At 42.8% G+C, this 14,305-nt stretch overlaps 1 protein-coding gene across 1 annotated transcript; it reads left to right on the top strand.

Annotated features, from left to right (window-relative positions):
- The first annotated feature begins 205 nt into the window (after window positions 1–205).
- Window positions 206–14,089, top strand: POLR3F (RNA polymerase III subunit F). Its single transcript, XM_075266563.1, has 9 exons — window positions 206–328; window positions 5,589–5,706; window positions 7,335–7,402; window positions 7,728–7,795; window positions 9,413–9,525; window positions 9,905–10,048; window positions 11,737–11,844; window positions 12,175–12,366; window positions 13,690–14,089. The coding sequence occupies exons 1-9, from the start codon at window positions 273–275 to the stop codon at window positions 13,765–13,767; spliced, it is 945 nt and encodes a 314-aa protein (XP_075122664.1). The 5' UTR covers window positions 206–272; the 3' UTR covers window positions 13,768–14,089.
- Window positions 14,090–14,305: the final 216 nt, after the last annotated feature.

Raw genomic sequence — 14,305 nt, 5'->3', positions numbered from 1 at the left:
AGCCATCCGCCATCTTTATTAAGGGCAAAGGCTCCTCGTGTATGATTTAGAGATAATTCTATAGTAATACGTCTGTGTAAAACCTGCTGGAAATATCTGATCTGCCTTATACATATTCATAGAATATGTAATGTTATTATTTTATTGGCTTGCCCTTACACGTTATGTCCGGCTAGGAGTCGGCTCCTTCGGCGCATGCGCGATAGTGAGACGGCAAACTCTTGTGAATGGCAGCATAGAGCAGCGTGGAGAGCCCGAAGAGGAGCCAGGAGATGGCGGAGGTGAAAGTGAAGCAGGAGGGCGGAGAGGCGGCTGAGATAGAGAATAGGTGAGCTCTTACTGACTGCTGGGCTTCTTACTGACGTGTTGTGGGGGGCCAAGTATGGAGGCGCACTGCTGCCCTTATATTTACTGACCTGTTCAGGGGTGTCTAATATGGAGGCGCACTGCTGCCCTTATACTTACTGACATGTTCAGGGGTGTCTAATATGGAGGCGCACTGCTGCCCTTATATTTACTGACATGTTCAGGGGTGTCTAATATGGAGGCGCACTGCTGCCCTTATATTTACTGACCTGTTCAGGGGTGTCTAATATGGAGGCGCACTGCTGCCCTTATACTTACTGACCTGTTCAGGGGTGTCTAATATGGAGGCGCACTGCTGCCCTTATATTTACTGACATGTTCAGGGGTGTCTAATATGGAGGCGCACTGCTGCCCTTATATTTACTGACCTGTTCAGGGGTGTCTAATATGGAGGCGCACTGCTGCCCTTATATTTACTGACCTGTTCAGGGGTGTCTAATATGGAGGCGCACTGCTGCCCTTATATTTACTGACATGTTCAGGGGTGTCTAATATGGAGGCGCACTGCTGCCCTTATACTTACTGACATGTTCAGGGGTGTCTAATATGGAGGCGCACTGCTGCCCTTATATTTACTGACATGTTCAGGGGTGTCTAATATGGAGGCGCACTGCTGCCCTTATATTTACTGACCTGTTCAGGGGTGTCTAATATGGAGGCGCACTACTGCCCTTATATTTACTGACATGTTCAGGGGTGTCTAATATGGAGGCGCACTGCTGCCCTTATATTTACTGACCTGTTCAGGGGTGTCTAATATGGAGGCGCACTGCTGCCCTTATATTTACTGACATGTTCAGGGGTGTCTAATATGGAGGCGCACTGCTGCCCTTATATTTACTGACCTGTTCAGGGGTGTCTAATATGGAGGCGCACTGCTGCCCTTATATTTACTGACATGTTCAGGGGTGTCTAATATGGAGGCGCACTGCTGCCCTTATATTTACTGACCTGTTCAGGGGTGTCTAATATGGAGGCGCACTGCTGCCCTTATATTTACTGACATGTTCAGGGGTGTCTAATATGGAGGCGCACTGCTGCCCTTATATTTACTGACCTGTTCAGGGGTGTCTAATATGGAGGCGCACTGCTGCCCTTATATTTACTGACATGTTCAGGGGTGTCTAATATGGAGGCGCACTGCTGCCCTTATATTTACTGACCTGTTCAGGGGTGTCTAATATGGAGGCGCACTGCTGCCCTTATATTTACTGACATGTTCAGGGGTGTCTAATATGGAGGCGCACTGCTGCCCTTATATTTACTGACATGTTCAGGGGTGTCTAATATGGAGGCGCACTGCTGCCCTTATATTTACTGACCTGTTCAGGGGTGTCTAATATGGAGGCGCACTGCTGCCCTTATATTTACTGACCTGTTCAGGGGTGTCTAATATGGAGGCGCACTGCTGCCCTTATATTTACTGACCTGTTCAGGGGTGTCTAATATGGAGGCGCACTGCTGCCCTTATATTTACTGACCTGTTCAGGGGTGTCTAATATGGAGGCGCACTGCTGCCCTTATATTTACTGACCTGTTCAGGGGTGTCTAATATGGAGGCGCACTGCTGCCCTTATATTTACTGACCTGTTCAGGGGTGTCTAATATGGAGGCGCACTGCTGCCCTTATATTTACTGACATGTTCAGGGGTGTCTAATATGGAGGCGCACTGCTGCCCTTATATTTACTGACATGTTCAGGGGTGTCTAATATGGAGGCGCACTGCTGCCCTTATATTTACTGACCTGTTCAGGGGTGTCTAATATGGAGGCGCACTGCTGCCCTTATATTTACTGACCTGTTCAGGGGTGTCTAATATGGAGGCGCACTGCTGCCCTTATATTTACTGACCTGTTCAGGGGTGTCTAATATGGAGGTGCACTGCTGCCCTTATATTTACTGACATGTTCAGGGGTGTCTAATATGGAGGTGCACTGCTGCCCTTATATTTACTGACATGTTCAGGGGTGTCTAATATGGAGGTGCACTGCTGCCCTTATATTTACTGACCTGTTCAGGGGTGTGTAATATGGAGGCGCACTGCTGCCCTTATATTTACTGACATGTTCAGGGGTGTCTAATATGGAGGCGCACTGCTGCCCTTATATTTACTGACATGTTCAGGGGTGTCTAATATGGAGGCGCACTGCTGCCCTTATATTTACTGACCTGTTCAGGGGTGTCTAATATGGAGGCGCACTGCTGCCCTTATACTTACTGACCTGTTCAGGGGTGTCTAATATGGAGGCGCACTGCTGCCCTTATATTTACTGACCTGTTCAGGGGTGTCTAATATGGAGGCGCACTGCTGCCCTTATACTTACTGACATGTTCAGGGGTGTCTAATATGGAGGCGCACTGCTGCCCTTATATTTACTGACATGTTCAGGAGTGTCTGTTATGGAGGCACACTGCTGCCCTTATACTTACTGACCTGTTCCGGGGTGTCTAATATGAAGGTGCACTGCTGCCCTTATATTCACTGACCTGTTCAGGGGTGTCTAATATGGAGGCGCACTGCTGCCCTTATGTTTACTGACATGTTCAGGGGTGTCTAATATGGAGGTGCACTGCTGCCCTTATATTTACTGACCTGTTCAGGGGTATCTAATATGGAGGCGCACTGCTGCCCTTATATTTACTGACCTGTTCAGGGGTATCTAATATGGAGGCGCACTGCTGCCCTTATATTTACTGACCTGTTCAGGGGTATCTAATATGGAGGCGCACTGCTGCCCTTATGTTTACTGACATGTTCAGGGGTGTCTAATATGGAGGTGCACTGCTGCCCTTATATTTACTGACCTGTTCAGGGGTATCTAATATGGAGGCGCACTGCTGCCCTTATATTTACTGACCTGTTCAGGGGTATCTAATATGGAGGCGCACTGCTGCCCTTATATTTACTGACCTGTTCAGGGGTATCTAATATGGAGGCGCACTGCTGCCCTTATATTTACTGACCTGTTCAGGGGTGTCTAATATGGAGGCGCACTGCTGTCCTTATATTTACTGATAATCATTTTTAGTGGGTGTCAGTAAATTTACTTGTTAATAGCCAGAACCAGTAGATGTTCGCAGGTCCATGTATTGTAGTGTGTGTTATTAACCCTTGTTTGATCAGAGAACATCAACTTTGACAAGTAGTTGCTACAATGTTGGAATTGATTCACATAACTTGGTTTCCGGTTCCAGGGGCTTCACGTGAGGGGGTGAAATTGCACCTGGTCCCAAGCGCCATAGGCTATAGCTACATGGTGACGTTGGCCACAATGCCTGTTATATAACCAAACCAAAGTGTGTCATCCTACAGGACTCACATTGTGCCTGTGAGGGTCTTGCGACTACGACTTCTAGTCCCAACAAAAATCCAGCAGTGCTCAATCTTTTAACCTGGGATTTATTCACACTGCACCTGGAGCTTCTGGGCTGGTTTTCACCCTGGCTCACATGATGGGAGCGCTTCCTCTCACCGGGGCTGGCAAACTGTGGTAAAGCCAGTCACAACTACTCCGAATCCTTAGGTCCAGCTTAAAAAAAAACTTCCCGGAGGTAGTAAGTAAACTTAGACTCCCTCAACATTCCTTTAAGTCAGGACGTTTTCACATGGCGCAGTCAAGTTGCAGTTCGTTGCTACAATTTGTTATAACCACAGTTTGACTGTACAATGTGAATAAGACCCTTTTTAGCCGTGTATATCTAGATTGCCATGCCAGTCTTGGGCTGAACCATCTAAATCTAAAGACTTAGGCTAGGTTCACATTTGTACCAAACTCTTAATCGTTCGGGTCTGCCCGACAAAACAGCAGTTACCTGCAGACTCAATAGGCTATAATGGAGTCCGTTGGGTGTTTATCTGCTTTCCGAGAGTTTTATAAAAAATCGGTGTAGAGAAAAGTCCTGCATGGACAATTTTCAGCAGAGACTCTGACTCGGATGTGTTCACACTACTATTGGATGTCCGTTATAACAGGGTCTGTTTAAAAAAAAAAAAAACCTAAAAAAGCATGGTATATAAAAGGATATTCACGTACACTAACAACTGATATTAATGTGCCCTTTTTTTTTAAACCTATCATTGGATACCCTTTTTTTCTTTCTCGATAACACGTAGGAATAGCCTTATGAAAGGCTATTTTTCTCCTTCCTTTAGATGTGTTCTCCGTGCTGCCGTTTGGTAGAAATGTGGGGTTTTCTTCGGTATGCAAATTAATTCTCTCGCAGCACTGGGGGCGTCCCCAATGCTGCGAGAGAACTTTCCAGCAAAGCCTCCATCTTCTTCTGGAACGGCCTCTCCCTGTGTCGTCTTTTGTCCTGGGTTTCAATCTTCTTCTGGCCTCGGGCAGAGCCGACTGCGCATGCCCAGGCTACAAGAAAATGGCCGCTTACACAGTAAGCTGGTGTAAGTGGCCCTTTTCTTGTGGTTGCTTACATAGTAAGCTGGTGTAAGTGGCCCTTTTCTTGTGGCTGCTTACACAGTAAGCTGGGGTAAGCGGCCATTTTCTTGTGGCCTGGGCATGTGCAGTCAGCTCGGCCCGTGGCCTAAAAGATTGAAACCCAGGATGGAAAAAGAGACAGGGAGAGTTCTCTCGCAGCATTGGGGACCGCCCCCAGTGCTGCAAAAGAACTCTTTTGCATACCAAGGAAAACCCGGATTTCTACCGAACGGCGGCGCCGAGAAGACATCTAAAGGTAGGAGAATAGTCTTTCTTAAGGCTATTCCTACGTGTTTTCAGGAAAAAAAAAAAGATATCCAATGATAGGATCCCTTTAATACCTGTTATCTGTCCATTTTTTTCAAAGTCCTGCTCCCTCCACTATTATGTGCCATTCTTTACTGAAATGTGCAAATTTAATACCTAAAACCACACAAACTTCAAGAATAAGAAACACAGGAGATAAGCTCTGTACCTCCAGATGAGAGCAGCGACATCTTATATGCCAGTATCACAGGATATACCTTCAGGCATCATGCACACAAGACCATGTGTTTGGTTTCTGTGATCATCTTGTCTTCAGCATCAGTGTGATATGTCCCCAAAAGTGGCCAGTATTGCGTCAGTGTGTCATCTGTATTACCGTGGCTAACCAAGTACACAGAAGTATGTATGTGCCCATTATAATGAATGGGTCAGTGCGCGATCCAGACGAAAACCGGATAGCACACTGAACTAGCACACAGTAATATGCATGAGGCCTGAATCTGCTTTTTCTATTTCAGGATTATCGAGCTCTGTCAGCAGTTCCCTCATGGAATCACCGATCAAGTTATCCAAAATGAGATGCCTCATATTGAAGCCAAACAGAGAGCTATGGCTATTAACCGTTTGCTGTCCGTTGTAAGTTTAATAAGAGTCCATTGGTTTTGCAGCCCTCTAATGCAATTTCTTTTAATTCCTATCTGTTTTAACTCTTTAATGGCCAAGCCTGAAAAGGTCTTAAAGAGGACCTGTCATGTCTTCTGACTCTGGCGATATTATATAACTTTAGTAATCTGGCGTGCGCTTGGCTTTGCCGTTATGTGTCCCGGTGCCAGAGATATTGGTGCCGTTAGTTAGAGATGATGCTGAGCTATAAGGCCGGCCCTTCTAACAATTAAGGCATATTTGTGCCCAGGAGCATACCGGCAAAGCGTACCGTCAGCTTTCTAGCAGTATATAATACCGCCTGTGTCAGAGGACATGAAAGGTTCTCTTTGCGTTTTTTAATATTTCACTGATTTCACCAGTTACACTTTTTTCCTTTATCCCGCACTATTCTAAGCAATCAGTGCAGTTAAGTTTCAACACTCAATATGTTAATTAGGCTCATTACTGTCAGGTGGGCGGCTTTGGACCGTCTGTTCCAGCCCTGTATCACCCCCCTGACAGTAGACAGCATAATTTGCTTCTTGGGTGCTGAAATTAGTCACCCCAAAACCAAGGATGCAAAGAGTACATTCTTACAGGGATTTTTTGCTTTTAGTTTTATTTAGGCTAGACGTTTAAATGAATGTTTTCAAAGTATGGGGCTTTTTCTTTTTTTTTTATTTTTTTTTTTTTTATTAAAACGTTAAAAATATATATAAATCTTTTTTTTTTTTTTTCTTTTTCTTAATTTTAGGATTTTTCCACAGTAACTATAAGAACCCCAGTTACAGTGGAAATCAGTCCCCAGTAGTTATTTGCTGATAAGACCTAGCGGCTGCTTACCTGGAATTAACAATCATATGATTGCCATGTCCAATAGAAGCAGCATTGCTGCCGCTGCCTCTATATGTGGATATGAATAGCGTTGGGTCTTTATATTTTCATCTTCTGAATGACTGCAAATAGAGATACTAATGAGGAATCCAAAGACAAAATTGTAAAGGTTTTAATGGTTTGCATTGTTGCCTTGTAGCCCTAGGGTCCTGACCAAGTGCAACATCTGAGTTTGTATGTTCTTTCCATGTTTGCGTGACACTACGGTTTTCTCTCGCATGCCCAAAAAAAAAAAAAAGGTTAATTTAGAAATTAAATAATTTCAGTGTGGACATACACTAATGTAAGTGGTGAGCATCTCTACAGCACTGTATGGTTACCTCCATTAAGCTATTACTTTTTCCAAGATGTGTTTACATCATATGAACTGCCCAGTATGTATCAGGATTGGTTTGGGGGTATCTATCTATCTATCTATCTATCTATCTATCTATCTATCTATCTATCTATCTATCTATCTATCTATCTATCTATCTAATCTATCATTGTGTATATCAGAATGTACATGGCTACTTCCTATGTCTTTGTTTTATTATGGTGTCTGAAGAAGGTTTCATTGTGAAAACCAAAACGTTACATATTGTTTGATTTGATGACCAATAAATTAACTGAATTTGCATCAAGTCCCTGTGAAGTTGTATCACGGGGGGGATCCCTATTTGAGCACAGTGGAGTGACGTGCATCCTTCTTCTTACTTATGTATTAATAAATGTCATCTCTCTAGGGTCAGCTGGATCTGCTTAGAAGTGGCACCGGCCTATTGTACAGGCTGAAGGACGCACAAACTGCTAGGTGAGGATTATTGAGATATATTAATCTGATGATGCAAAATATGAAAATATTTTTTAAACTGTAGAGTAAATATCAATTGTTTTTTTTTTTGTTGTTTTTTTTTTTTCCATCCCCATAAAAAATTTTTTTCTTTATCATTTTGAAGTCTATCATATGGCGGTTAGAAAATACAGTTTTACACATGACAATATAAATGTAGGTGTTGCAGTAGTTTATGCTTTCCATTTTTTTTTCACTTCCACAATAATATCTAACGCATTAGACTAGACCGTTTCCAAGCAAATGACCCTGTTATTTTTTTTTCTCCTCACTTTCTGGTGTGCAGTAAAATGAAAGGTTCTGATAACCAGGAAAAGTTAGTATATCAGATTATTGAAGATGCTGGCAATAAAGGTATGTTTATCTACAATTATTCCGTTATTAATCTTGTGTTATTCCCCTATTGCAATATATACGAGCAAGAATTGATCCAAGTCTGCTTTTAACTGTCTGCGTCTATGCAATATACGGCCTGTATAAGCTTTTACAGTAGTAAGTGTATTTTAGCATTAGCATGGTTATTAGGCAGACATATTAGGGTAGGATTTCCATTGACTTTCCAGTGACAGCTGCCGACAACGCACTGTACTACATGCAACTCAAAATATTCTTATGGACTGCAGTTGTAGCTCAATAGTTTACATGGGAAACTTGTACTAACAAATATTTCTGTAAAATGTTACTTATGGTCACAGCTAACATTCATAGAGGTTTGTTAGAAGTGATCATTGGTGGGGTTTGCATGGTGGAACCTTCCAATTTTTAAAGGGAACCTGTCGTATAACTATAGGGACAGTAAACCATCAGCTGTTTAATAGGGGCTAGTGGTTTAGTGTCACAAATATTCCTATATAAAGCCTGTTTGTGCAGAGTATAAAAATACCTTGCCTTATACTGGGAGTGCTCACTGGGAGGCAAGTACAAGGTTTTTTTGTTTGTTTGTTTTTTATCCGCTGCGCACACAAGCAATATATTGGACTTATGGTGCAGACTAGTGGCTTAGTGTCCTAAATGTAGGTGACAAGTTTCCCTTAATCACAGGACTGTATTTTCTAGTATTGTTAGTCTTTGCAATTTTATGTTTTAGTACAGTGAAACTACTCTGCGGACCACCCCTTAGGGTTTAGGACCATCCAAACTTAGGGTATGTTCACATGGAGGGAATTTTCCTAACTGAAAAATTCAGCTTCAGGAATATTACCCTGCTTCGGGAATTTGAAGCTGAATTTTTCCGCTTGACCAAATTCCACATCAAACTTACCAGGCGGTATTTCCCTGATGATTGCCTTGGCGCTTATTTTTTTTGTCCTGCTACTGAAAAAATTCAGGATGGGTTCACATCTGCGCCCAATCTCCGGTTTAGCCAATCTGGCTGGTTTCTGTCGTCTGCCCCGCGAAACTGGACAGGCAGTCGGCTTTCAAACCCATTCACTTGAATGGGTTTGCAAAGGTGACCGCCCATGTGCGTCTTCTGCCTCTCCTCGGGGGAAACCGTTTTTTTTTAACCGGACACAAAGTCCTGCATGGTCGACTTTGTGTAAAAATATCGGTGTCCCCGTGGAGAATGGGTTTGAAAGTTGACCGCCGATTTTCCGTATTCTGTCCAGTTTCACGGGGCAGAAGACAGAAACTGTCCGCATTGGCCAAACTGGAGACCTGGCGCAGATGTGAACCTGCCTTTACAGGAAAAATTCAGGTTTCAGGCAGAATTTAGAGCTGATTTTCAGGCAGTGTCCACCTCAAATTCAGCCATGTTAAAATATCCTAAGACAAGGGCCCAGCAAGAGTTTCTAAATATTTTAAATTGTTGTAATATTTTATTTTTGTTCTAATGAAATAAATGTATTTTTGTATGCTGTGTATACTAGTCATCTTCTTAGAGAAGACCAGTTTTCAAGGCTATTTTTGCCTAGTTTCTTAGAGGTATCACTGTTTTATACATATCTTTAGTAATGTGCTCATCTTTCCTAGGAATATGGAGCAGAGATATACGATATAAAAGTAATCTTCCACTTACTGAGATCAACAAAATCCTGAAGAACATGGAAAGCAAGAAACTCATTAAAGCTGTCAAGTCAGTTGCGGTAAGAAGTAGGGTTGCACAATGCACCAAATTTTCAATGCTAGCTTTATACTGTGGAGGAGGATACGATTCAGTACTAGGATTTTTGATATTTCAGTAGTGAGCTGCATTAAGCAGGATTGTATGCACAGCTTAGAAATGAAATGTACTGAGTTTTTCTAGCCTCTCCACTACAGATGACATGATGTGGAATGGTTTCCTCCACTGCTGCAAATGATCAAGGTTTCCTCCACTTTCTCAGGATCAATGGGGTGGAGGGGTCCCATTGGTTAAACTCTAATTGGTCAAAAAGTAATGGGATATACTAGCAAATAGGATTTTAGCAGTATTTCTTTAGGACATTAGAATTTATTGTCATTTATTTTTTTTTTCTTTTCAAGGCCTCAAAAAAGAAGGTGTACATGCTATATAATGTACAGCCTGACCGCTCAGTGACTGGAGGCGCATGGTATAGTGACCAAGACTTTGAGTCCGAATTTGTAGAAGTATTAAACCAACAATGCTTTAAGTTTTTGCAGACCAAGGTAAATGTATATGAATTGTGAGAATAAAATACAATTTGCATTCAAAGGCCTGATGAATGATATAAATAGTGATAGTAGTGATCCACATTAGTAAGAACCTGACCACTAGCAGAACTGCACCAGTCCTTCATTTACCACTGCTGATTCACGAGGTCCTGTGACATATGTCACTATCAGAAAAACATGCGCATTATATACTATGTGATCAAAAGTATCCGGATGCCTGGCTGAAAATGACTTACAAGTTCATGGCGCCCTCCATCGGTAATGCTGGAATTCAATATAGCGTTGGCCCACCATTAGCCTTGATGACAGCTTCCACTCTCGCAGACATACGTTCAATCAGGTGCTGGAAGGTTTCTTGGGGAATGGCAGCCCATTCTTCACGGAGTGCTGCACTGAGGAGAGGTATCCATGTAGGTCAGTGAGGCATGGCACGAAGTCGGCGTTCCAAAACATCCCAAAGGTGTTCTATAGGATTCAAGTCAGGACTCTGTGCAGGCCAGTCCATTACAGAGATGTTATTGTCGTGTAACCACTCCGCCACAGGCTGTGCAGTATGAACAGGTGCTCGATCGTGTTGAAAGATGCAATCGCCATCCCCAAATTGCTATTCAACAGTGGGAAGCAAGAAGGTGTTTAAAACATCAATGTAGGCCTGTGCTGTGATAGTGCCACGCAAAACAACATGGGGTGCAAGCCCCCTCCATTACCGATGGAGGGCGCTATGAACTTGTAGTCATTTTCAGCCAGGTGTCTGGATACTTTTGATCACATAGTGTATATTGGAGGGTAACCACTGACACAGCATGCATCCTTGGGCACAATTTACATTTGCGCATCACAAATTTAATGGATCTTGAAGACTTTTTGTATAACACAATCATTTTTGTCGGCATATGGCAATTGTTTAGCCATGACCTCTTTAAAGAGGATCTGTCCTGAGATATAGAGGCCCAGGGCGTTTGGTGTTAACTGTATATGCTCACTTGCTCTCCTCTAAACTTACGCATACCTCTCTTCCATTGGAGGCCAGATGCAAAGATTTAATTCCCTCCCTTTCTCTGGATGGCTTGGAGAGAGGTGCAGGGATCAGATTTATTGTTCGTATCTGCCACAAACTATGTATCAATGTTATATCACCCTGTTCACCTCTTCCATATGGGTATGTCTGACAATTCAAACTATCATAGTCGTTTGCCTGATGGAGCCGTCTTACCATTCACTGGATGGGAGACAAGTTGCTGGGAGTCCTCCGGGCCCCCCTAACTAATATGTTATTGTTTTATTGATTTGATCCTTGTACCACCAGAAGTTTTTGCTCTGCCTGCACACAGTGGATTATGTCTGTGTACACTATATGGAAATATTGAACACGTTTTAATGTCTAGACCTTTCTTGATAGTTATGTACATAGCTGCGATGCCCTGCCCTCTTTGCGCCTGAACCTCACATCTACATCGGCATATACATTTAATTCCGGTTTTGGAGAAATGAGGCTTATGGGGCACAAATGCACAAAAAGTTGCAAATTTTGCCAAAAAAAGGGCATGCACCAAAATTCTCGAGTGTTGCTATCAGCCAAATGGCACAGCATTTTTTGTACTGTTTTGGCTAATAGGAGAATGAACCTTTGACTACTTGCACTGTACATGAATGTTTCCAGTATTGTTCATTGCTTATGACAGGCGGAAGCTGCCAGAGACAGTAAACAAAACCCAATGATCCAGAGGAACAGCTCCTTTGCCTCATCACACGAAGTTTGGAAATACATCTGTGAACTTGGTATCAGCAAGGTAAGAGTCAGGAACACTCTTATATTTTGATGTACACAAAGCCTGTGTTATAAAATAATCTCATCCTATTCCCATATATTTCCTGTAAGTGTACCACACCGCTGGGGTTACTGTAGGATGTACAGGACGAGAGATGACGGTAGAAGGCTCTGATCTTTCTATGGCCTGTGACTTCCTACATTGGTCCTGCCATTTAATCTCTAGAGCACTGTAATTAATAAATGGTAGTATATTCATTACATACATGAATGATAATGTTTCACATTGAACTTTTTTTTTTCTTTTTATTTCTCAAGATGTTGTGTACAAGTAATTGCTTTTTCATTTTAGGTTGAACTATCAATGGAAGACATAGAAACCATCTTGAACACGTTAATTTATGACGGAAAAGTGGAGATGACCATAATCGCTGCCAAAGAGGGGACAGTGGGCAGTGTGGATGGACAGATGAAGCTTTATAGAGCAGTGAATCCAATCATACAGCCAGCAGGCTTAGTGCGTACACCCTGTGGTCTCTGTCCGGTAAGTGAACGTCGGCACAGTCTTTAATGTTGAAGGGGTTGGCCACTTTCATACCGATGTCATTGTTTGTAGAATAAAAAGTTGTATAATTTTCTGATATACTTTCTGTATCAATTCCTCATGGTTATCTAGATCTCTGCTTGCTGTCATTCATTCTGCTTACTGCCAATGGACAGAAATCAGTCCATGGTCATGTGATTACAGTCTATAGTCATGTGATGGACACAAAGGTGCACAGCTTGTTACCAGGCAGATGTCTCGATTACTGTGAACCTGTGTGTTCATCACATGACCATGGACTGATTTTTATCCACTGGGAGTATGCCAAAAGAATGGCACGATATGCTCGGTGACATCACTGTCAGCGATGTCTGAGGTGGCCCAACTGTTCCTCCGTGACATAACAAGATATCAGTACTATAAAATGGACTTAAAGGGATTCTACCACTAAAATGCTGTTTTTTGTGCTCTAGACTTCGGAATAGCCTTTAGAAAGGCTATTCGTCTCTTACCTTTAGACGTGGTCTCCGCCTCGACGTTCCTTAGAAATGCCGTTTTTTACTGGTATGCTAATGAGTTCTCCGCAGCAATGAGGGCGGGCCCTAGCGCTCAAACGGCAATGGGGGCGTCCCCACTGCTGCCTGAGAACCCGCTCCAGTGACGCCTTATTCTTCAGCTGCATCCTCCCCTTCTCTGTCGTCTTCCTTCTTCGTCAGCCCTGACACCTGCGCAGTCGGCTCTGCCAGCGAGACACTGGTAGAGCCAACTGCGCGTACCGGCCAGCGGATATATTTACGAGGCCGCAAGGCAAGACTGCGCAGGCTTCAGAACTGACGAAGAAGGAAGATGACAGAGAAGGGGAGGATGCAGCTGAAGAAGAAGGCGTCGCTGTAGCGGGTTCTCGGGCAGCAGTGGGGACGCCCCCATCGCCGTTTGAGCGCTGGGGCCCGCCCTCATTGCTGCGGAGAACTCAGCAAACCGGTAAGAACCGGTATTTCTAAGGAACGGCGCGGCGGAGACCACGTCTAAAGGTAAGAGACAAATAGCCTTTCTAAAGGCTATTCCGACGTCTAAGTCTACAACTTTCCATCAGGGCCCAAAAACTTGAAGTTACATCTCCGACAATTTCTGCAATTTTGAAACCAAAATGTTTCTTTGGGCAGGTTGATATGTAAAGTTTATCTGAATTCAGTTCTATCCTATGGATAGTGACTCAGGCAAAACACGTTGCACATCTTTTTGACAGCTTTTCCAAAAATCAACATAAATGTTTAATATAAATTTACAAGAGGAAACTCATTTTTCGTTGTTTTGTCCTTGCAGGTATTTAATGACTGTCATGAAGGTGGTGAGATATCTCCATCTAACTGCATATACATGACGGAGTGGCTGGAATATTAATGAAGATAAAACGCTATACTGCCACATGGGCAACACCGAATGGAACATTAAACTGGACAGACTGTGCTAAATATATTTATTTTAGTATTTTATTATATTTGGTAATTCATGAAGAATTATTTGGATAAAGGTCTCAAAAGAGGAGCAAATGTGCTTTTATTTACGTCTTTCCATTCTTCGTTCGTTGTGTTAGAATGTAAGCATGGGAAGATAAACCTGAAGTAAGTTTTTTTTTATTTAACAAGCAATGACAAGTATCTGCTTTCCTAGTAAGTGTTAATAAATTTACATCATATGTTCACTTACACTGGGTCCTACGTCCTCTAACCTAGGAAAGGATTTTTCATTATATGGAATGTTCTGGCTTTCCAAATTTACAGGTCGCCACATACTGTCATGTTCTTTGTCAATGGATGGATGAGAGAGACTTTAGTGTCATTTACGCTAAGGTCCTAAGCAATAGAGTGCTGCAGGAAAACCCCGGCGTTTCTGTAGATATAATTGACATTTTTGGTGCATGATTGCACTGTGTATTTTC

Source organism: Leptodactylus fuscus, chromosome 3, assembly GCF_031893055.1.
Source record: "Leptodactylus fuscus isolate aLepFus1 chromosome 3, aLepFus1.hap2, whole genome shotgun sequence".
Classification (NCBI taxonomy): Eukaryota; Metazoa; Chordata; class Amphibia; order Anura; family Leptodactylidae; genus Leptodactylus; species Leptodactylus fuscus.
This window is presented reverse-complemented; position numbering and strand designations above follow the sequence as displayed.

Excerpts from the sequence above, each read along its gene's own strand:
- POLR3F (XM_075266563.1), top strand. The coding sequence starts at position 273 with ATGGCGGAGGTGAAAGTGAAGCAGGAGGGCGGAGAGGCGGCTGAGATA. Across the intron at positions 11,845-12,174 it reads GTGAACTTGGTATCAGCAAG|GTTGAACTATCAATGGAAGA; the intron begins GTAAGAGTCAGG and ends TTTTCATTTTAG. Across the intron at positions 12,367-13,689 it reads CACCCTGTGGTCTCTGTCCG|GTATTTAATGACTGTCATGA; the intron begins GTAAGTGAACGT and ends TTGTCCTTGCAG.